The following is a 20,920-nucleotide window of genomic DNA, read 5'->3' as shown; positions in this document are numbered from 1 at the left end:
GGGCCAGGTGCTGCCCTGAGTGGCGTCCAGGGCTACCCTGACACGGGCCTACTTGGGTCTATGCATGCGTGCTCATTTGTGTCTGTCTCTTTGTGACTCCGTGGACTTTGCAACCCCATGGACTATAGCTCACCAGACTCCTCTGTCGATGGAATTTTCCAGGCGAGAATACTGGAGTGGGTTGCCATTTCCTCCTCCAGGGGATCTTCCCAAACCAGGGATCGAACCTGCGTCTCTTGTGTGTCCTGCATTGACAGGCGGATTCTTTACCACCTTTCTACCTGACAAGCCCAGTGCTTAGAGTTGGCAGCTCTGAAATTAATCCCTCCCCTTGCCAGCACATTGGATTCAGCTCTTAGTTTCTCCATGTCCCGAGTGGAAATTGATTTGAACACCTGGAGTTAAAAGACCCAAAGTTGTGATACATCTCCCAGGGATGGTGGCTGCTTATAAGTTAATATGTGGCTTAAACATTGCTGTAAGTTAAAGTTGCATTATTGTTAAATAATAGCTTAGCTTGCTCTAGGAGGAGCCCTTTGACAGACATAACAATTAACTTTGGTGAAAAAATGAGCAGTTAACTGTAGGAGGAGAAATAAGAGTGCTTCTTTGCAAAACAGGGCAGAAATAATGAGGTTCATGATGGTTGAAAAATGCTTGAATTAGAAAATGAACCAACTAAAAAAAAAGAAAATGAACCAAGAACCATAATTGCAGAAGACCATGTATAGAGCACTTACTGCCTGCCAGGTACTTTGCTGGCTCTTTATATATGAAGAGCTGTGCCTGACTCTGTGTATGTGTATGGGTGCGTGTATTGTTGTTGTTGTTTAGTCACTCAGTGGTGCCCAACTCTTTGTGACCCTACAGACTGTAGCCCACTGGGCTCCTCTGTCCATGGGATTTTCCAGGCAAGAATACTGGAGTGGCTTACCATTTCCTTCTCTAGGGGATCTTCCTGACCCAGGGTTTGAACCCAGATCTCCTGCGTTGGCAGGTGGATGCTTCACCACTGAGCCTCCAGGAAAGTTCATGTGTGGTGTATGTATGGTATGTGTGTGCAGTGTGTGTGTAGTGTGTGTGTGGTGTGTGCGATGTATGTGTGTGTGGTGTGTGTATGTGTGTGTGTGTATAAGTGGTGTGTTGTGTGTGTGTGTGTGGTGTGTGTGTGTGTGTGGTGTGTGTGTGTGTATGTATGCATGTATGCATGTGTGTATAGTGAGGGAAGAGGGGAGAGGGAATGTCTTGGAACAAACCTCAAAGGTAGTGGTTCCTGTTCTCACAAGGAGACTAAGACTTAGAGAGGGTCTGAAGCCCAGATTCCCCAGCAGGTAAGGCTGAGTCAAGGTGCATCCCAGGCCCAGGGAGGGATTGAAGGAGCCTTGGAGAGGAGCCAGGGTGAGAATTCCAGCTCCTAATACAGCCAGGATTTCCTGAACAGCAACTGTGTTCAAGGCACTAAACTAGGCAGACACCATATAGACTATAACTGGCTAACCTTCACAGCTGTCATGGTGTTCACTGTTCTGTGCTTAAAAACAACTGAAACACCCTGGAGCAAGCTTGAGCAAACAAGGAGGTTCTTCATTTCAAGGACAAGTGGTGTCTCTGGAAACTGAAAAGCAGGATGCAGCCGGACTGCTGGGTTTTCTGGATATGAGGGTGAAGGGTACAGTCAAGCAAGGCTCTCTCTGTAGACACCTGCTCAATCTTCTTGTGGAAAGACGTGGAAATGGCTGCTCAGCATCTCCATGTCCCTTTAGGTCTCTGCCTGGTCCTGTCCTTTGCACTGGACAGATGCAGTGTCTGTGAGTAGGAAGAGGGGCAGCGGAAGGTCATGGTGAATTGGGTGGACGTTAGTCCTGCTTAAACAAGTTCTTGAGGTATGTAGTTTTATCCCCACTGTACATGTAAAGAACTGAGATTTGCAGGAGGGGAATCTTGCTCAGGATCACAGGATCGTGGGCAGTGAAGGAAATGGGCAAGGTTTGGATGAGCCCTGTCTGGCTGAAACCAGGCTCGTCACCATGACATCTGACTGCTGCAGAAGACAGTCTGTCTTAAATCCACCCTCTCATCAGGAGCTGGAAGAGAAACTAGGATGGTTTAGCCTGAGGAGGGCAGCCTGAGAGTCTGTGTAGCATTTGCTCCATCTTCAGTGACAAGGCTCTGCTCAGGGGTCGTGACCAGCCAGCTGTTTCCAGCAGCCAGTGGAATTTAGGAGGAGAGGCAGGTCTCCTGAGTACAGTGTCCTAATGCTCCAGGGTTGTGAGACACGAGACAGGTTGGGGCTGGGATGGCGGGAAAAGGTGCAGGAGCAGCCTGCCATGTCCCCTCCAGCCCTCAAGCTGAAATCCACCCTGATAGACCGCTGCTGGCCGAGAGTCTGGACACCCTGGGACTCGGGTGTTCTCAGCTGACCTTTCCACAGTCCCCAAGCAGATGGGGCTGCGTGTTTGCCTTGGCTCTTTGCTGCACTTGGGAGCGGATGTTCATTCTTAGATGTCTCAGTGTACCCGGGGCGGGGGGGGGGGGGGGGGGCAGAGAGCATGGAGTTTGTTTATAAATGAGTGTTTGGTACAGACTTAGACCTGACTTGACACCGAACTGAGCTGCTTCAAGGATGCTTAACCCAAAATGAACATGAATTCTTGTCTAAAATAACTTGGCCATGGTAATACAAACTTTAAATGATACGAACTCACTGCAAGATCTGGGGAGCATGTACTTCATCGGAAATACCACCTAGTGTTTACCCAGAAAGGGGTCTCCAAGTTGACATTCACAGACCTTGAATCTGTGGCAGAGTTGTGAGTTGGGGAGCGTCACGGAGGGTATTCTCGTTCTGGGGGCAGGATGGGTCTCTCAGAGGAGGGGGAGGTGTTCTGAGAGGCAGGGTTTGGTAAGACTATACTGATTGGTGGTATCCTGCTTCTTGTTTTGCAGATTGGAAACCTGGAAGATTACTACCACTTTTATCACAGCAAAACCTTTAAGAGATCGACCTTGAGCAGCAGAGGCCCTCACACCTTCCTCAGGATGGACCCCCAGGTACAGCTCTGCTCCCTGGGCAGGGTGCTGTCTTAGGGCCTACAGTGTTTTGTGTGGGTTGTTTGTGTCTCTGGTTCTGAAAATGCCCAAGTCTGGATTTTAATGAGATTCTCCATGACCCTAAGTTTTCCTCTCTGAACAAAACAAAACAGATGTGCAGCTACATATCAGAGCATTTAAAAACTCGAAATATTTGGGTCCTTTGTGAGACTTGAGTATTTAAATTCTTGACTTCAGTTTGAAGCAGCAATCAAATGACTATAGGGCTATCATTTTAAATCTTTAAAAGTCAACAAAATACACAGTAATTAGCGGAGATAAATGTGTGCATCTTACCCATAAAGGCTATGCAATTCAAATCGTCGTTTTAATAATGAAATTAGAGTTTGGACAGGCAGGTGTTTTTGTGGTTGTCATAACACGTATCTTAATGGTTACCATGAACTTGAAAACTTAGGCAGTGAATGTAGCTTTTTCCTTAAAAGTCCCTGTGATCTCTGAGATGAAAACAGATGTAATTTGAAAAGAAGCTAATAACATTTTTAGTATAATTCTTATTTATCAGTGGTTAGTCATAGATTCTACATAGATTTGAGATTAATATTTGACTCTTGGGTCAGCAGATACTTGGTAAGATTAAAGATGTAAGATGGCCAAGTGAGCCTTTGGTGGCCTCATTCATTCACCAGGTGATTTTGGAATACCTGCTGTGTGTCCCGCTATGTCCATAACAGGGTCATTGGAGTGGACAGTGGGGCTGACGGTCCGCAGAAAGACACATGATATGTCACAGGGCATTGAGAGCTACGAGGGATGGTGAAGTGCCAGTGACAAGCAGTTATGGCCTCAATAAACAAATGAGGCCACTGGTAAATTATAGTTTTAGAACATGGAAATCACCCTTTCCTAAAAGCAGTGTGCAGAATGTTCATTTAGACTCCCAAGCAGGCATGGGGTGTTCCTGCAGTGATCCCCAGAGAACGTGGATAGTAAAGTTTCTGCAGAGAAACTGGCCGTGGTGGTGTCCCAAGCATCACCCCCAGCCTCACCCGCCACCACCACCCCGCCACCGTCGTGGCTCCTCTTGTGCTGACGGGAGAGATGGTTTGTCCTGGGAATGCTTCTTCGGTTACAACTTTGTGATTTCTGGTTTCAAGAGCATGGGGAAGTCATCCCAGTGCATGAGCCAGCCCATCCATGAGCTGGGCTCTGATAAGGTGGACACACAGTGTATGGTTCTGAGTTCACTTTATGGGTGGGTATGAGGATGGTTGGATGGATGGTGAGTGGGTGGACAAACAGAAGGAGATAGAATCAAACACTGTGCTAATCCCATTCTTCCCTCACAGCTAAGAGGAAGTTTGTGTTTATGAAGGGCACCTTATGTGCCTCCTCCCACCTGGCTGTGTGGGGCTGTGGTGAGACCTGTGAGTGTTCACATCATGGAGCTGGAAGGACACTTTTCACAGGGGCTGGTACATTTTTTTTTCCTCTCAGAAGCAAAGCCAGGTGGTAGTGGCTAAGTCTCACAGGACGGGCCATTGGAGAAGAGTGAGCAGACCCCATGCCCTTGTCACCATAGGGCTGAGTGCAGAGCACGTGGCCATCACAAAGACACACGGGGGTCCTTGCAGCTGGTGGTGGGGGCGGTGCTGAGGTTCGCAGGGGCTCCTCACCTAAGCTCAGAAGGGAGTTGCTGCTGTGCCCTCCACAGTTTTTCTTAAGCACGCAGAGGTCTGTCTTATGAGGATGGCATGCTTGTTTGGAGTTACTGTTTCCACAGGGAGAGTCACAGCGCAGGGCATGCTGTTTGCATGGGGGATGACCAACCCCCACCCCAGAGATGTGCATGTGAACAGGATGGGATGGTGGGATTCTTTGTCTTTTATTTATTTATTTATTTGGCTACATGTCTTTTATTTATTTTAATTAATTAATGTGTTTATTTGGCTGCATCTGGTGTTAGTTGCAGCACACACTCTCTAGTTGTGGTGAGTGGGCTCAGTAGTTGCAGCGTCTGTGCTCTCCAGTTATGGCACTCAGGCTCTGGAGCATGTGGAATCTTAGTTCCCCAATATGGGATGGAAACCTTGTCTCTGGTATTGCAAGGCAGATTCTTGCAGGGCTGTCCCTGGAAGGGAGGTTTCTTGATCCCCATTCTCCTACCCAACAGGATGCTTGGCCTCCCCCCCAGCAATAGCAATGGATCAGAGGCCAGACAAGAGATTCAAGCGAGGCTTTTTTGGGGTCCCTGCTGCAGCAGAGAGATCAGGAACAAACAACAGGCTCCCTTGCTTGCTTGCTTTCTGAGGTGGGTGGAGTGGGGGGAGCTGGTTCCTTATATGGGGTGAGGGTCAGGGTGTGTTCAGGGTCAGGCTGGAGGGGTGGTTTAGGTGGTCCACCCACCCCTTTGGTGGTGTTGAGCCCCTTTGGTTGTGTTGAGTGCAAGGGGCATGTGCAGTCCGCTGCTTCTGTTCCAGGCTCTTGAGAAGTGGCAGCTGGGTTTTAGTCTTTTTGTATCTTGTCCGGAATTTCCCCCAACTGTGCATGTTTGCAGTTATTTTTAGTCCCATACACTTCCTCTGTATCTTGTTGCTGGAGGAGAGTTTTGTGCAGGTACAAGCACTGCACTAAAGGGCCCCAGGCCCCTGCATGTCTCATTTCCTAGGAATTTTGGAGAACTAAGTGACTTCTACCGCACACTTGCACTCATCTCACACGCTAGTAAAGTAATACTCAAAATTTTCCAAGCCAGGCTTCAGCAATACATGAACCGTGAACTTCCAGATGTTCAAGCTGGTTTTAGAAAAGGCAGAGGAACCAGAGATCAAATTGCCAACATCCGCTGGATCATCAGAAAAGCAAGAGAGTTCCAGAAAAACATCTATTTCTGCTTTATTGACTATGCCAAAGCCTTCGACTGTGTGGATCACAATAAACTGTGGAAAATTCTGAAAGAGATGGGAATACCAGACCACCTGACCTGCCTCTTGAGAAACCTGTGTGCAGGTCAGGAAGCAACAGTTAGAACTGGACATGGAACAACAGACTGGTTCCAAATAGGAAAAGGAGTACGTCAAGGCTGTATATTGTCACCCTGCTTATTTAACTTATATGCAGAGTACATCATGAGAAACGCTGGGCTGGAAGAAGCACAAGCTGGAATCAAGATTGCCGGGAGAAATATCAGTAACCTCAGATATGCAGATGCCACCACCCTTAAGGCAGAAAGTGAAGAGGAACTAAAAAGCCTCTTGATGAAAGTGAAAGAGGAGAGTGAAAAAGTTGGCTTAAAACTCAACATTCAGAAAACTAAGATCATGGCATCTGGTCCCATCACCTCATGGGAAATAGATGGGGAGACAGTGGAAACAGTGTCAGACTTTATTTTTTTGGGCTCCAAAATCACTACGGATGGTGATTGCAGTCATGAAATTAAAAGACGCTTACTCCTTGGAAGGAAAGTTATGACCAACCTAGATAGCATATTAAAAAGCAGAGACATTACATTGCCAACAAAGGTCCATCTGGTCAAGGCTATGGTTTTTCCAGTGGTCATGTATTGATGTGAGAGTTGGACTGTGAAGAAAGCTGAGCGCTGAAAAATTGATGCTTTTGAGCTGTGGTGTTGGAGAAGACTCTTGAGAGTCCCTTGGACCACAAGGAGATCCAACCAGTCCATCCTAAAGGAGATCAGTCCTGGGTGTTCATTGGAAGGACTGATGCTGAAGCTGAAACTCCAGCACTTTGACCACCTCATGCAAAGAGTTGACTCATTGGAAAAGACCCTGATGCTGGGAGGGATTGGGGGCAGGAGGAGAAGGGGACAACAGAGGATGAAATGGCTGGATGGCATCACCGACTCTATGGGCATGAGTTTGAGTAAACTCCGGGAGTTGGTGATGGACAGGGAGGTCTGGCGTGCTTCGATTCATGGGGTCACAAAGAGTCGGACATGACTGAATGACTGAACTGAACTGAAGTGGCTTCTCAATTGTTAAAACTATGGCGGAGGTGAAATAGGAGATGTAACCTGTGTTTTGGGGTGGGGGTGGGTGGGTAGGGGGATTCACTCTTTTCTAGTGTCTAAATTGTAAGCCTTTTGAAGGTATTCAACTCAACTGCTCCACCCTTCCTTTCAGAATTACTAACTGTGCACCTGCTGAGTGTGACCCTGTGTCCAGGAGCACGGAGATGCCCACCAGGTGGGCCTCTGGCCCGTGGCCCCAGCCGGGCCGGACATGGGGGCCTGGCTGTGAGGCTGCAGGAGACAGCTGGGCAGGACTTGAGGCGGGCCCCAGCTGGCTCCTCCTTGGCATCAGTGGTGATGGGCTTGTGCTGTGTGGGTGGGTTCCAGGCACTGCATTCACTCTGGGTCTGTGGGCGGGGGCTCCCGGTCATCAGCTGTGGCCTCCAAGAAGAGGGAAGGAGCTCCCGCAGGCAGTGCCAGTTAACTTTTTTCAAATTAAAAGTCCCTTTTATACAGAGCTTCTTAATCAGCTCCTGGCAGAGCTGCTGTGGGAGCACCCTGCCAATAGAGGAGAGAAAAGGTAAACAGCCGTGCATTCCAGTGCCCGCAAGGCCCACGTGATTGCGATTGTTTCCCACAGTTCTCATTAAACATTTAGCCCCAGGGAGAGCATATAGACTGCAGAACCAACGACAAATTCAGAATCGCAACTGAAACGGTTTAAATCAGTCTAGTTTTAATGCAAACCAAATCAGTTAGCTGTCAGTCTGACTAATATTTACTCTACCAAGTCATTGTAATGAAATATCAGGTAAAATTAGCTATTTTACAGAGATGCTTAGTGTTATCTTTTCCTGCAGTGCACTAGGACGCTTTCCCACATTAACGAAGTGTTTTGTGACACCTTCGTGATCAGAGAGTTGTGTAATTAATAATAAAAAAGGGAAAAGATGATTTAATACTATCCAGAGTCATTGGAATGCAGTTGCCATCGTGTTTGAATGACCAAACTGGAGATGAATGTTATAGGGCTTAGGATAAAGTTCAATCAAAGGCAGATGGTATTTCATTTTAATTAGCTCCGGTCCCTATTGTATACAATTGCTTTGATAAGTGATGGAATTTCAAGCCCACCCCTACTTCGCCTAAAAGCTGATAGAGTGTACATTTGTTAAACAGAACGGAACAGAACACCAGCAGGAGGGAAGATTGAAGACTTCAGTCACAGGCATGCACATACTTTAGGCATTTCTGCTCTGACCCTGTACCAGGGTCATGCAGTTGTTGTCCCTAATCACCTTTACTTGATGTTTTAAACCGCCTTTGAAAAGGGCCATTTTGCTCAAAGAGCTTGGTGGGCCAGCCTGCTCTCTTCTTGGGAGAACAGCCAGCCTGCTATCCGGGTGCGGTATCAGTCGCTGGGTTTCTCCAAAGGGCTGTCATTTAAGCCAACTGAAAGCATTTGTTTTTAACTTGTTCTTTCGCCAAGAGTCTGGAGCAGGGTGGATGTTACAGAAGCACCAGCCAATAGCTGTAAGGGCTCCCAAATGTTTTAAAAATTACTTGTTCTGACTATGTTCCAAGCTGTCTGATAGTTGGATGTTGCGTCTTCCAAGCCTTACATTTTAGAGTGGTGACTCTGGCTCAGCCCTCCCACTGTGTGCTTAGCCAGATCAATGACGGAAATGGAAGGATAAAGATGTTGTCAGGGGTCCTTGGTGGCTCCTCATGGAGCAGTGGGAGGCTTTGGGTTGACTCTCTGCTCCAACTGTTTAGTGCCTGGGAGCTGGGAAGTGATTTCCAGGACCAGGGCAGGCATGCTGTTTGTGGGACAGGACTTTGCCCCAGAGCTTCATCAGATTCAGGTTCTCCTCCAGCAGTGATGCAACACTGAAGCTGATCTTTCCATTAACCACAGAGGGACTTTTATCTGAGTTTTGTGTGCTAGAGCCACTAGGCGTGCAAACAAACAGAAAGTTCCTGGCAAATACCAGCACGTGGACAGGAAGTGACTGCATTGATCTGGGGGTTGATGAACTGTGGGATGGGCTGGGGGTGGAGGGGATGGGTTGTGCTGAGGGGTGGGGTGGACTGCTACACATAGCCCACTGGGTCCACCCGTGTGGGGCGGGGAGGCCTTCAGCTGTCTGCACATTTCAGCACAACCCTACTGGGTCTAGTGGATTGGCTTCTATGAACTGGCAAACAGAATTTTCAAATAGGCTTTAAAAGATGCTGCTTTATGATTTCACCAGCAAGCTCACACTTCCACTTATATGCCTCAAAAAGTCCCACAGTCCCACTTACACAACTCCAAGAGTCCTGCAGTCACTGTATCCCAAAGCCGAGTAATGTCCCAACTGCAGCTCTGTCTCAGAGAGAAGCTGCGTCTCCCCAGCTCTTGTTCCTCTGCCTGGGCAGCCCTGTCCTGGCCTTGTCCTGCGTCCCCACCTGCCCCCCTGCCCTAGCCCTGTCCTCTGTCACCTGGATGCTACATGGCCCCTTTCACTGGCCAGCTGTGGGCATCCTTGCCCAGCCCTTGTTGTGGTACTGCCGCCCTGGGACGTCCTCCCCAGGCCCCCTGGTCTGGCCTCCCCGCGGCCAGGCTGGGCTTTGTGATCCTCGTCGGATGACATCTGTACTTCCCCCAGCAGCCTGTGCACACGCTGCCTCCCCTGGTGTCTCTCCAGTCTCAGCCCAGGCACCCTCCCATCGGCAGCTGACTCAGTGCGCTGCTCTAAGTGGTGGGAGGTCTGCACTCTGGGTCTGTGAGGTCCCTGGGACTCCTGGAGCGGAGGGGTCCAGGCTGTCTAGATATTGTCCCAGCACAAAAGCCACAGGGCCAGAGCTCATCCAGCCACGTTTGGAGCTGCCCACTGCTGCAGGGCACGTGCCATCTTACCGGGCTTGGGGACCCACGGGCATCCTTCTCCCTGGGGTTCCCAGCACCGGGAGCCCATCCAGAGCAGCAGACAGACCCTCGGCCCTCAGTCCTGCTCTTGTTCCTGTAAATCTGTTTCCAGCCGCCCCAGAAACTGCCAGGACCGAGGGCCCAAGCTCGGGGGAGTTTGGTGGGAGTGAGGAGGGCTTCGTTTGCTGGGAATCTGGTAGTGACCAGGACTAGCACAGGGCTGGTGGGAACTGCAGGTCATTCCCAGGAGACCTGGCATTCCAGGCCCAGGAACTGCAGAGAGGTGCGGGGAGGGAGGGGCTGGGTTCAGATGCAAGTAGCCCACCTTGTGCCTGGGTGGTTGGGAGTTGGGGAGGGCTAGTCACGTTCTCAGGGCCAGGCCACCCTCACTTGCTTTCACTCCCAAGTCCGGCAGGCCACCCAGTGAATAGCAGATGGACCCTCAGTGTTTACTGAAGCAGATGTCAGTTTTCACAGGGTAGGTTCACATAGCAAGTTGTATTTGTTACTGTTTTCTCATGGACTTCTTTTTATGTAATGACTTTTTTTTTTAACAAGTCTAACTTCACATATTATCCTATTTTTATTTATCTAATTTTTGTTCCCTTGTTGTGGTGGAAATGAGGGAAAAAGGGAAACCTTCTTCATGCTTCACAGAGGTCGTGATACTGACCCTGAGATGAGGGTGGAAATTTCTCGACGAGCTTATGCCAGCTGAAGCTGGCCTGTGGTCAGCCCTGGATGTGATGTCCGGTGCCCACACCGGCCCAGCATGGGGAGTGAGGAATCCAGCTCCTTCCCGCCCATCTGTCATCCAGGGATGTTCGAGAAAGGTGTCTCTGGGTCCCTGGGCCTATAGCTCTGAGGGAGAAACACTCTCCAGGACGCTTGGGTCCGGCAGTGTCCCCGCTGCCCAGTGATCCTGATTGCGTCCCCGTCATTCGACTGCCGAATGCCCAACTTCAGAAGTTTAAATTGTGACAAAAGCCCTAAAGAGGGCTTTAATTGACCAGAGGGCAGAAGCACTGATGTGGGCTGACCAGGCATCCCTCTCTGGCTGGTGATCCTGGAGTCAGCGCTCCAGCCCCCTGTCCATTTTGTGATCCTCAGGGGCACAGGGCAGGTAGGGGGAGCTTCCCCTTTCCTTTCAGGGAAGTGAGAACTCAGATGAATCAAGGACCCTGACCTCCTGAGTCCGGTCTTGTCTCCTGCATTTGCTGGGGGGTGGTGCTGACTCATACCAGCGATGAGCGGTCACCTCTTGGCCCCTGTCATTCAACTTTGGCAGAGAGGATTTGAGAGGTGGCCTGTGTGCTGGCCAGCTAAAGGAGTAGAAATGTGCCTGGGTCCCCAGTGGCCTTTGTCCCATGGGGGGGTTGAGGGGGTGGAGTTGCGTCTAGGCTGTGTTAGATCAGCTTTGAGTTTTCTGGTTTGTCTTCCTTCTCTTCTGCCTCTTCTACTGCCCAGGCTCTTGGGTTCCTATAGCAGCCTGGCATCTCCTCCCTACCCTGGGTAGTACCTCAGGGGGCTCAGGTGTCTCCCTGAGACTCGCTCTAAGGAGGCTGGTGCCCTCTGCCCCAGGAGGTCAGTTGGCGGGGGGTGTGGTGTCAATCACTCTCCACCGCTGCAAGTTGGCCTCAGTTCTGTGCTTCTTAACTAGGCCGAAATCACGGGCCTTTTGGAAAGGCTGATGAAGGCTGTAGACACCCTTTCTCTCAGAGGAGGAAAGAAACCCTAAGCTCACATCCACATGGCTCTAACACACAGCTTCTGGGGCTCCTGGGACTTGAGCCTGCCCCTCCACCCTTCAGGGACCCTGGATGCTGGGCAGGAAGCCCCCACTTGGCAACCGCTCACTTCCTACACATGCAATCCATGGCCTGTCTTCAGAGAAGGACCACGTCACACACTGTAAGGTGATGTGCTCTGGTCAGGGAGCATGGTTTCCTTTTTGTGGGTCCTCACACCATGAGTTCGCATCTCACTGCTTCTCGGCTGGTAGAAAGCTGGCCCAGCATGTGCTGCAACAGGTGTGGGGAGCAGTCAGTGTTGATGGGACTTGGAATGTGAGCATCCAGGCCTTCGCAGGCAGGGGCCCCAGATGGGCTGATACAACCCCCGCTCCACAGGCTGGAGGCTGAGGCGTAGACGACAGGGTCACAGGTTTACTTTCCCAGTGTGCCTGCCGCTCGCCTCACTCCTGGAAGAGGCCTTCGGATCTGGACCCCAGACACTTGGGGTCTAGCCTCTCATGTCTTCCAGAGACTTGCCCTGGTCTGCAGGCATGGCTGGCTCTGTTACAACACACAGGAGAGGAGCTATCCATCCTTTTCTGGTGACAGAAGGATGCGTCCCTCACTTTGAGGACCCCGAGGTAGGGAGAGAGGGGAAGGTGGATTGGAACTGTCTCTCTTGCCTAGACTCAGCTGTGTACGAACACGGGACCTGAATAGAACTCCATGTCACAGGCTGAGCTTGGGGGCTGTGAGGAGGCAGGCAGCTTGATTCAGTTCCTGCTCCTCCCCTTGAGCCAGTGGAGGTCTGGGAGGGTAATCATGAGGGTCTCAGAGAAGGGCTGTTGGCCTTCATTCTGTCTCTGAGCAGAGCCCCTGGGCCCCCTTCTGGGCCCCACCAGCTCCTGGTGGTGGCCCAGGGCTTTTTAGGCAGGGCCTGTGGGTGGTGGAGGGCATTAAGCAGAACACAGGTGTGCGGTAGCTTTGGGTGGAGTACAAGGGCTATTCTTGCTCTGGTGGCATTTTTTCATGGGACAAAGCTTCAGAACAGCCCCTTGTCACTTGTCGCACCTGGAACGACCTGCTGGCCACCTTCTGGCCCAGCAGCCCCAGGGAAGAGGGCGTGGGCCTCCTGCCCACACGACATTCAAGCATTGTACGGCCTGATAACTCACAATTTTCAAGGCTGTTCTGGGGTCCTGCTCATTTACATGACCTCTTTCTCAGCATCTTTTAAGTTTACCTCCTCTCAAGTGCAGAGTGACATTTAGCAGATGCCAAATTTTAACTTGACTTCTCAAGAAGAGAGCTGGAGGAGGTGTTGCCTCCTGAAGAATGCACTTCTCTTCACTTCATCTTGAGAAGATGGTAAAATCTCATGATGAAAATGTTTAATGGGAAACATGCAGAAAATGGATTAAAGAAGAAGAGTAATGTTTCACTTTCAAAATATGACTGAAGGAATGAAAACGCTTTACATGGGGTCATAGAGGCTTGCCCAGAAGAGATGACCTGTGCTGAGCTGGGCTCGAATGCGGCAAACCTGCTGTCACCCCAAAGCACCAATCTTCCACATAGAGTCCACACAGCTCCCCTGGTGGTCATGGAGACCCAGTTGTGTGCTCTGCTCCACAGTGGTTTCGAAAGTCTGTCTATGGCTATATTTGAAATCTAAAGCATATTCATTTAATGTCCTTCCTTCATTCAGAGAGCATTTAGTGAACTCCTACTGTATGCCTCACATCGCCTGGCACACACAAGTACAGTGGTGAGCGAAATGCAGTGGCCTGGCTTCACATAGGCCAGTGGGGAGCAGAGGGTGGTCATACCGACCTGGACATATCCAGCCAGAGCTGTGGGCAGTGCTGGACAAGCCAGATCAGGGGAGCCCCAGCCCCAGGAGACATGCTTCCCTTTTCAGCATCAGGGGTCATTTGCCGTTTAAGGAAGACAGAGGACAGGGACCCTGTTACAGGCTGAGAGCTGGAGAGACTTGCATGACCGAGACACATCCTTCCCTCCTGGGGAGCAGGGTGGTGGCTCCTGAAGAGTCCGTGTCCATGTCCTCCATGTCAGCGGCATCACTGCACAGACACGCTCAGGGCACAGGAGCCTGGCAGCCCACCCCGGCCGGCCCAGGTATCAGGGCAGGGTTCCTGTGTGGGGAGGGTAGAGAGGAACACAGTGAAGGGGCACCCACCATGAGACCAGGCCTGCGGGCGGGAGGCCAGGCCAGAGGGGGCCTGGGCAGGGGTCAGACTGCATCAGGCGTTGGTCATGGAGCAGGGACGCTCCCAGAGTCATGTGACCTCCAGATGCCGGGAGATGACAGCCATAGTGAGCTGTGGGTGATGGGGTCCTGACACCTTTAGGAGACTCTTGTGTTGGAGAGGACCCCTGCTTTGTCCTGACTTGGGGGGTTGAGGGGAGACAGTGGGTTTTAGTGCCCTGCGTTAGGAGAATCAGGCAGTGAGAGGGCCCTGGGTGGGCGGGCAGGACCCACTTTTGTGGCAGCTTTAGTTTGAGAGGACAGCAGGGGCAGGTGTCCAGGGCCCAGTGATGTGCAGGGGAGGGTGGCTAGGGTGGGGGCTCCAGCCAGAGCTGGTAGCGGTGGGCACCCTGGGATGGCCCCTCTGTTTTCGTTAAGTTCCCACCCCAGCGCCCCTGTTACAGCCCTCAGCCCCTCCTCTGGGGGCTCCAGGTCCGACGTTAGGTAGGACAGCCTCATGAATTCTCAAGACATGCAACACCTCAGCCCTGATCAAGGTTGTGATCCCAGGGGGGCCATAACAAGTCACCACCAACTAGGGGCTTCAGACCCCAGAAGCATATTGTCTCACCGTCTGGAGTCCAGAGTCTCCAGATCTATGGTGTTGGCAGGTATGGTCCCTCTGGGGGGTCCTGCCTTGCCACCTGCAGCTCCTGGCAGCTCAGGTGCTCCTGGAGCTATTTTCTTCCCAAGGCCTTACCTTCCTTGGTCTTAATCTCCCCCTGCCTGTCCCTTGTCAGGATGCTTGTTGTGGGATTCAGGGCACAACCAAATAATCCAGCATGACCTCGTCTTCAGAGCCTTAGCTGATTACAGTTGCAGAGACCCTCTTCCTGAGTCAGGCCACGTTCTCCCATTCTAGGTGAGTGAAAGCACCTTTGGGAGGCCTCAATCAACTCCCTGTGAAACCTAATGGGAGTGATGGAGAGCCGACAGGGACTTTCTTGTCCCTTCCTTCCCTCCAGGGACCTTAAGGCTTTTCAGAGTGATCACTTCTCTTCCTAAGAAGGCTGGGGCCCCACCCAACAGCTCAGCTCTCACCCTGCACACACTGCCACATGTGTACCTTAATGTGACCCAGGCTGCAGATCTGCAGGCTTCCCTGAGTATACTCCCATGGCCCTGACAGGTAGCCAGTGTGCACTGCAGTCTCTCTCCTGCCATCTTCACCAAAAGAAGGTCTGAGCACCTAGAAGTTCTGAGGGCTCTAGTGAGCTGACCAGGAGTGAAGCTGCCATGTAAAATGGGCAGGCTGCCAGCAGAACAGGACAACATTCCCTGTGCTCTGGCCTCTTGGGGCAGGAAGAGCTCACGGTCAGGCCCCACCCAGCCTGACTCGCCACCATCACCAGCTCACTGCCTGTGTTCCTTCCTCTTCAGTGGTTTGGGAAAAGTTTCAGAAGGCTTCCCTTATAGTTGGTAAAGAATCCACCTGCAATGCAGGAGACCCTGATTCGATTCCTGGATCAGGAAGATCCACTGGAAAAGGGATAGGCTACCCATTCCAGTATTCTTGGGCTTCCCTTGTGGCTCAGCTAGTAAAGAATCCACCTGAAATGCAGGAGACCTGGGTTCGATCCCTGGGTTGGGAAGATCTCCTGGAGAAAAAAAAGGCTACCCACTCCAGTATTCTGGCCTGGAGAATTCCATGAACTGTATAGTCCATGGGGTCACAAAGAGTCTGACATGACTGAGGGGCTTTCACTTTCACTTCAGAAGGATGTATGTTATCTCTTAAGTGTTTGCTAGAACTCATCTGTGAAGCCATCTGGTCCTGGACCTTCAGATGTAGGGAGTTTTTTCATCAAGGTTTCAGTCTCAGCACCTGTGGCTGGTCTGCTCTGGCTCACTTGTTTCTGAGCTCTGCGCAAGTATTGGTTCCACAGATGACATGTCCTTAGGGTCCTGAACTGTGTTCCTTTGTCATGAACAGCCTCACTGTTCACGATGAGGTGCCCCTTGGGAAGGCCACAGTTTCAGGCAGTTGATTGGGGGTCACCGGCACCCCAGACCCTCCTGGAGAGGTCTGCTGACTCTGGGTTCCAACCTGAGGGGCCCCTGGAGCAGAGCTCTGTGTCTGAGTGGAGGTGTGTGTATGTGTGTGTGTGTGGAGGAGGGGCTGGTCCTGGGTGGGAATCAGCGGTGTTTACACTCATGCTCACGACCAGAACCAGCAGTGGACACACTGGAGACAGTGCAGCGTTATTGAGCAGGCCACTGAGTAAGGGGCCATGGGGCCATGCTCTCCAGAAACACAAGGGCCAGTCTGGAAAATGGCAGGAGGATGGAACACAGGAACCCTCTGCCCTTTCCTGGAGCCAGGTGAGAAGTAGGGCTATGGCTGGGGCCTGGGGAAGGGAGATGGGGATTGGCCCTGACCAGGTGACCACGGGCTGAGTTAGCCTCTGTGCCTGGCGTCTAGGAGTTCATCTGTGCAGGCCTAGCGAGTGATTTATTATATCCAGGTCCATTGGCCTAACAGTGCCTGGGAGCTGTCAGTGTCCTGCAGTGACCTGTCCCGGGGGAAAGAGCTGCCCCAGACCACGCCACAGGGACAGCCCCCAGTCGTCACCACCTGCCCCCAAAACTGTGTGTCAACTGGGTTCTTACCCAGAGTGCATCAACCACTGAGACCAGGAGCCCTTACTGTCTTATCCCACAAGGGGATTGTTCTGTGATTGGTGGCACTGTGCCCTCCGTCACCTGCCTGATTTGCGGGAGCCACCCAGTTGGCCTTGGGAGAGGAAGGTCCACCTCCTCTGTGATGGGAAGTTCAGCTTGGTGGGTAGCAAGTTGGCCGAGCCAATGGGCCCGGAGCATCCCATCCCAGGAGCTTGAACTGTCCATGGGGTATGACCGCTATACTTACAGCACGCAGCCCAGCCAATTAGGGCATAGGGTCTTAGGCATTTTATACCGAGTTAAAGCTTCCTGGTCCAGGCAGTAATACTTTGGGAAGTCTCACAATGCCATCAGAGGGTGTTATGAGCAGAATACTTCACTGTGCAGTTTTATTTGCCATGCCCATGTCTCTTGCATCTCCCGCATTGGCAGGCAGGTTCTTTATCGCTGAACCTTCCTTGGTGACATTTCCTTCTGAGCATGTTGTCCTTGGAGATCAGGGTTCCCCTTAGCTGTGGGGCTGTTCCACTTTCCTCGCTCAGGAGCCTGTGGGTAGGTCAAAGCCAAGGTCTGAGGGGAGCTGCTTGGCCCTTGACCTTTGTGCCTTCATCCCCCTGGGGTCACCAGCCTTGGCCTGACCTCCAGGTCACCCAGCTCTGCATGCCCAAGGCTCCATCCTTGTCTTCCTCCCCTTCCTTCCCTGCCATTGGCCACCTGTCTGCCTCACTCTGGGCTGCCTGGTGGGAGTCCTTGACTGGAGCACCAGCTTCTGAGAGTAGGGCTGGGTGTCCCCATCCTGCCCACTGTAGCCCCTGTGCAGAGCTGAGTCCCATTGGCAGGAGAATGGGATTGGGGGATCCATAGCAGCTGGACCAAGAAAACGTTTAGGTTCAGGGAATGGGAGTTCCAGCCCCCTTATCTTTTAAAAGTGAAAAAAAAAAACTCTTCCACTTTGAAACACACACATACACACACACACACACGATGACAATACATCCGTGTGCCGGTCACTGATTGCACGCTTTATATGCCATCCTCCCTCGTAATGCCACAGTGATGCCCATTGCACAGATGATAAGAGCAAATTGAGGCCAGGGAGGCTCCCTGCTTGAAGTCACTCCGCTGGTGAGTTTGGGCCCAGATTTGAATCCAGGCAGCTAGGCTCCAAGATTCCTGCTCTTAAATAACATTTATCCTGCATCTCAAGCTTTTTTCCCTTGGTTGTGATGGCAAGTCATGGCGATTGAAAAAAGTTTATAAAACCCTGAAAATAATTTTAAAATCTTAAATGAACAGTAAAATCTTAAATGAACAGCATACAGGAATTGCTATCAATATTTTGCTGTGTGCCTCCCTAGGTTTTCTCTGCATGTCTGGTACCAGGTCTGCAGTAGTTGCTGTGGTTCCATTATAGGGATCATCATAGTTAACCGTGTCCTCCCAATAAACCATCTGACACCTTTTATGCCTCTGCACTCTCCATTCCTGAGCATGTATTTCCTTTTAATTAGGGACAAGGGTCACCAGAGTACTGGCAATTTCACAAGGTCTCTTTTAGTAGGATGATTTTAAGTTCCATAAGAGTGGTCCTCTTCCCTTCCATGTAGACTGGTTCTCATCTTTCAAAGGTGGTTGCTCTGAAGTGAAAACGTCTTCTTGAAATGAACCATCTGAGACGTCTGATAGACCTAGATGTTCATGGAGAAGGACACCTGGAACACCTGCGAAGCGGCCACATGGAATCAGGAGATGGCTGCTGAAACAGAGAGTAACTGCATTTCTCCCCTGCTAGGTGAAATGGCTCCAGCAACAGGAAGTTAAACGCCGGGTGAAGAGACAGGTGCGAAATGACCCGCAGGCACTTTATTTCAACGATCCCATCTGGTCCAACATGTGGTACATGGTAAGTAGGCCATGGGCCTCTGTCCCTGTCCCATGGCCCCTGTCCCTTTCTGAGACCGGTCAGCTCCAGACAGACGCACTTCATTTGTTTGCGTGTAGAACCCCTATTTCAGTGCTGTCAAGCACATGCTGTCTTGTGAATTTCTTTCATTATGTGAGGGTCAGGGGGATGGGACCCCGGAGCAGGGGAGGATGGGCGGCACCGTGAGCCATGGACAGAGCCCCTGAAGGGCGGGGACACCAGGAAGAGCCCTGGGGACATGGCCTGGCTGGGGCCGGAGGGCCTTCCGTGTACACTGGCCAGGTCAGGGCGGGAGAGCGATGCAGCCCTCCTCGAGGACTCTTGCTAGGACCAGGAGGAGGAAGGAAGGTCCTGCCCTGTCCTCCCGCGAGCACCACAGCGCCTCTGCTGGGCTGGCGGGTCTGTGTCAGGCGTGTCCGTGCTGGGGCCTTTTTGTCTCCTGTGCCTGCAGCACTGTGGTGACAAGAACAGCCGCTGCCGGTCAGAAATGAACGTCCAGGCGGCGTGGAAGCGGGGCTACACGGGAAAGAACGTGGTGGTCACCATCCTGGATGACGGCATAGAGAGAAATCACCCCGACCTGGCCCCAAACTACGTAAGTGGAGTCTTGGCCTGGCTCCCTGAGACCCTCACCTGCGCTAGTCATTACCTGGGAGGACTACAGCATAACCTACTTAAGCCCCGCCCACCGACCCCCTCCGCATTACGTCACAGTACGGAAACCGAGCTGGTGGTGCTGGTGAGCCCAGCGGCCCTGAGCCAGGGGTGTGTGAGAGGGTTCCCAGGCACTGCTGGGGCCCTGAGAGGCTCAGATGTGTGTGCATGGGTGTGTGTGTGGGGTGTCCCCTCTGCACACGTGTCTGTGTGTCTGTTTACCTTCAGGTCGGTGTGTGTGTGGTGTGTGTGTGTGTGTGTGTGTGTGTGTGTGTGTGTGTGTGTGATGGTTGTGTGTAGGGACCCTCTGCCTGTCAATCCTCCAGTTGTGCAGAGAAGAGAACCTGGCATGTGGTAACTTTTGAGAACTGCCTTCGAGATTCTAAGGCACTTGGGTGCCTCGGTTATGTCAGTCCTCTCATGTTGGTTGGGTAGATGGTTATGCACCCTTAACAATGTCAGTTTTTTAATTTTATCTTCTTAAAACATTTATTAAAGTAAAGTTGATTTATAATGTATTAATTTTTGCCGTCTGGCCAAGTGACTCAGCTATATATGTGTAAAACATCTTTTCTGTTACAGTTTATTACAGGATATTGAATATAGTTCCCTGTGCTGTATAGTAGGACCTTGTTATTTATCTACCCTGTATATACTAGTTTGCAAAGGATGACAGTTTTGAAGTCAACAATCAGAGCTTTTACAACATGTCTTAAAGGAAGATAGGAGATTATACAGATACTATAAGTATATAAAGCAAAAACATATGTATTAAAAATATAAGATGAAGGGAATTATGAGGCATAGCTACCACATGGATGAACCGTGAAGACAGTATTGGGTCACAAAACGACACACAACTGATTGTTACTGAAATTGCAAGTCTGTGTGCCCAACACACAGTGAGGCCCATCAATACTAAACATTAGACTTTGGCACAGAGAAAAGTTTATCATAGGTTCATACAAGCAGATGGATAGCTCGTGCCCTAAGAACCCCAAAGTTACTGAAAGCTTTCAGCGAGGCCCTGTGAAAACAAAAGGTGAGGGGAAGGCGAGGTTAGTTGTTGCAGACTTCTCTGTGTCAGATCCTTTGTTCCTGAGATCAGGTGGTCAGGTAATGATGTTCCTATAAATCTCTACCAGATGAATGTTATTCTCTGTCCTGACAAGAAAGCAAGGTCCCAAGGCACAGCTTTCACCCTTCAAAGGTCCCAGTCCTGGCTAGAAGGAGACAGGTCTCAGTTGGCAACTCCCTCAGGGCCATGAGGGAGCCAGGCATCCAACCCACTGGCCCTCAGGCTCCTCAGGCTGCCCAAATGGGGAGACCAGGTCTCACAGACTGTGACCCAAACAGTTGGCCACTGCTAGTTAGGTCGCAGAGACAGGGATGGGGGAGAGGTGCACGGCTGCTTCAAGGCCTGGGGCAAAGTTAGTGGGTGGTCTTGGCAAGGGCTCTGGAGCCCTGAGGGCCATAGTCTCCAGTCTGCTTCCTGGGCCCCCAGCTCACCGAAGGGTAAGCTGCAGGGCCTCCAGGAGAAGGCCTGAATCTGCCTCTTACCTCACTCTCCACCTGATGACCACCACACCACTGACCCTTGACTCAATCACTGCCACAGTGGTTCCTCAGTGTCAGGTCCTAGTGGTCAGGGCCCACTGCAGCACTGACCAATACCTGAGCAGCACAAATAATGGTTGCTCATTGACAGTTGGCTGCTTGTGGGGTGGGGCCCATTGAGGCACCAGAGTAATGGTTGAGGAACCCTGTTGCCTAGTAACAGGGAGCA

At 51.3% G+C, this 20,920-nt stretch overlaps 1 protein-coding gene across 3 annotated transcripts in view; it reads left to right on the top strand.

Annotated features, from left to right (window-relative positions):
• Nucleotides 1–20,920, top strand: part of PCSK6 (proprotein convertase subtilisin/kexin type 6) — a 165,852-nt gene that overhangs the window by 45,168 nt on the left and 99,764 nt on the right. For all 3 annotated transcript variants that reach the window (XM_043489645.1, XM_043489643.1, XM_043489644.1), the window contains exons 2-4: nt 2,947–3,051; nt 18,349–18,459; nt 18,932–19,075. In XM_043489645.1, coding sequence (XP_043345580.1) covers nt 2,947–3,051; nt 18,349–18,459; nt 18,932–19,075 — 360 coding nt within the window. The remainder of the gene's footprint in view (nt 1–2,946; nt 3,052–18,348; nt 18,460–18,931; nt 19,076–20,920) is intronic.

Source organism: Cervus canadensis, chromosome 17, assembly GCF_019320065.1.
Source record: "Cervus canadensis isolate Bull #8, Minnesota chromosome 17, ASM1932006v1, whole genome shotgun sequence".
Taxonomy (NCBI): Eukaryota; Metazoa; Chordata; class Mammalia; order Artiodactyla; family Cervidae; genus Cervus; species Cervus canadensis.
The sequence above is the reverse complement of the archived record's forward strand: the minus strand, read 5'-3'. Positions and strand labels throughout refer to the sequence as shown.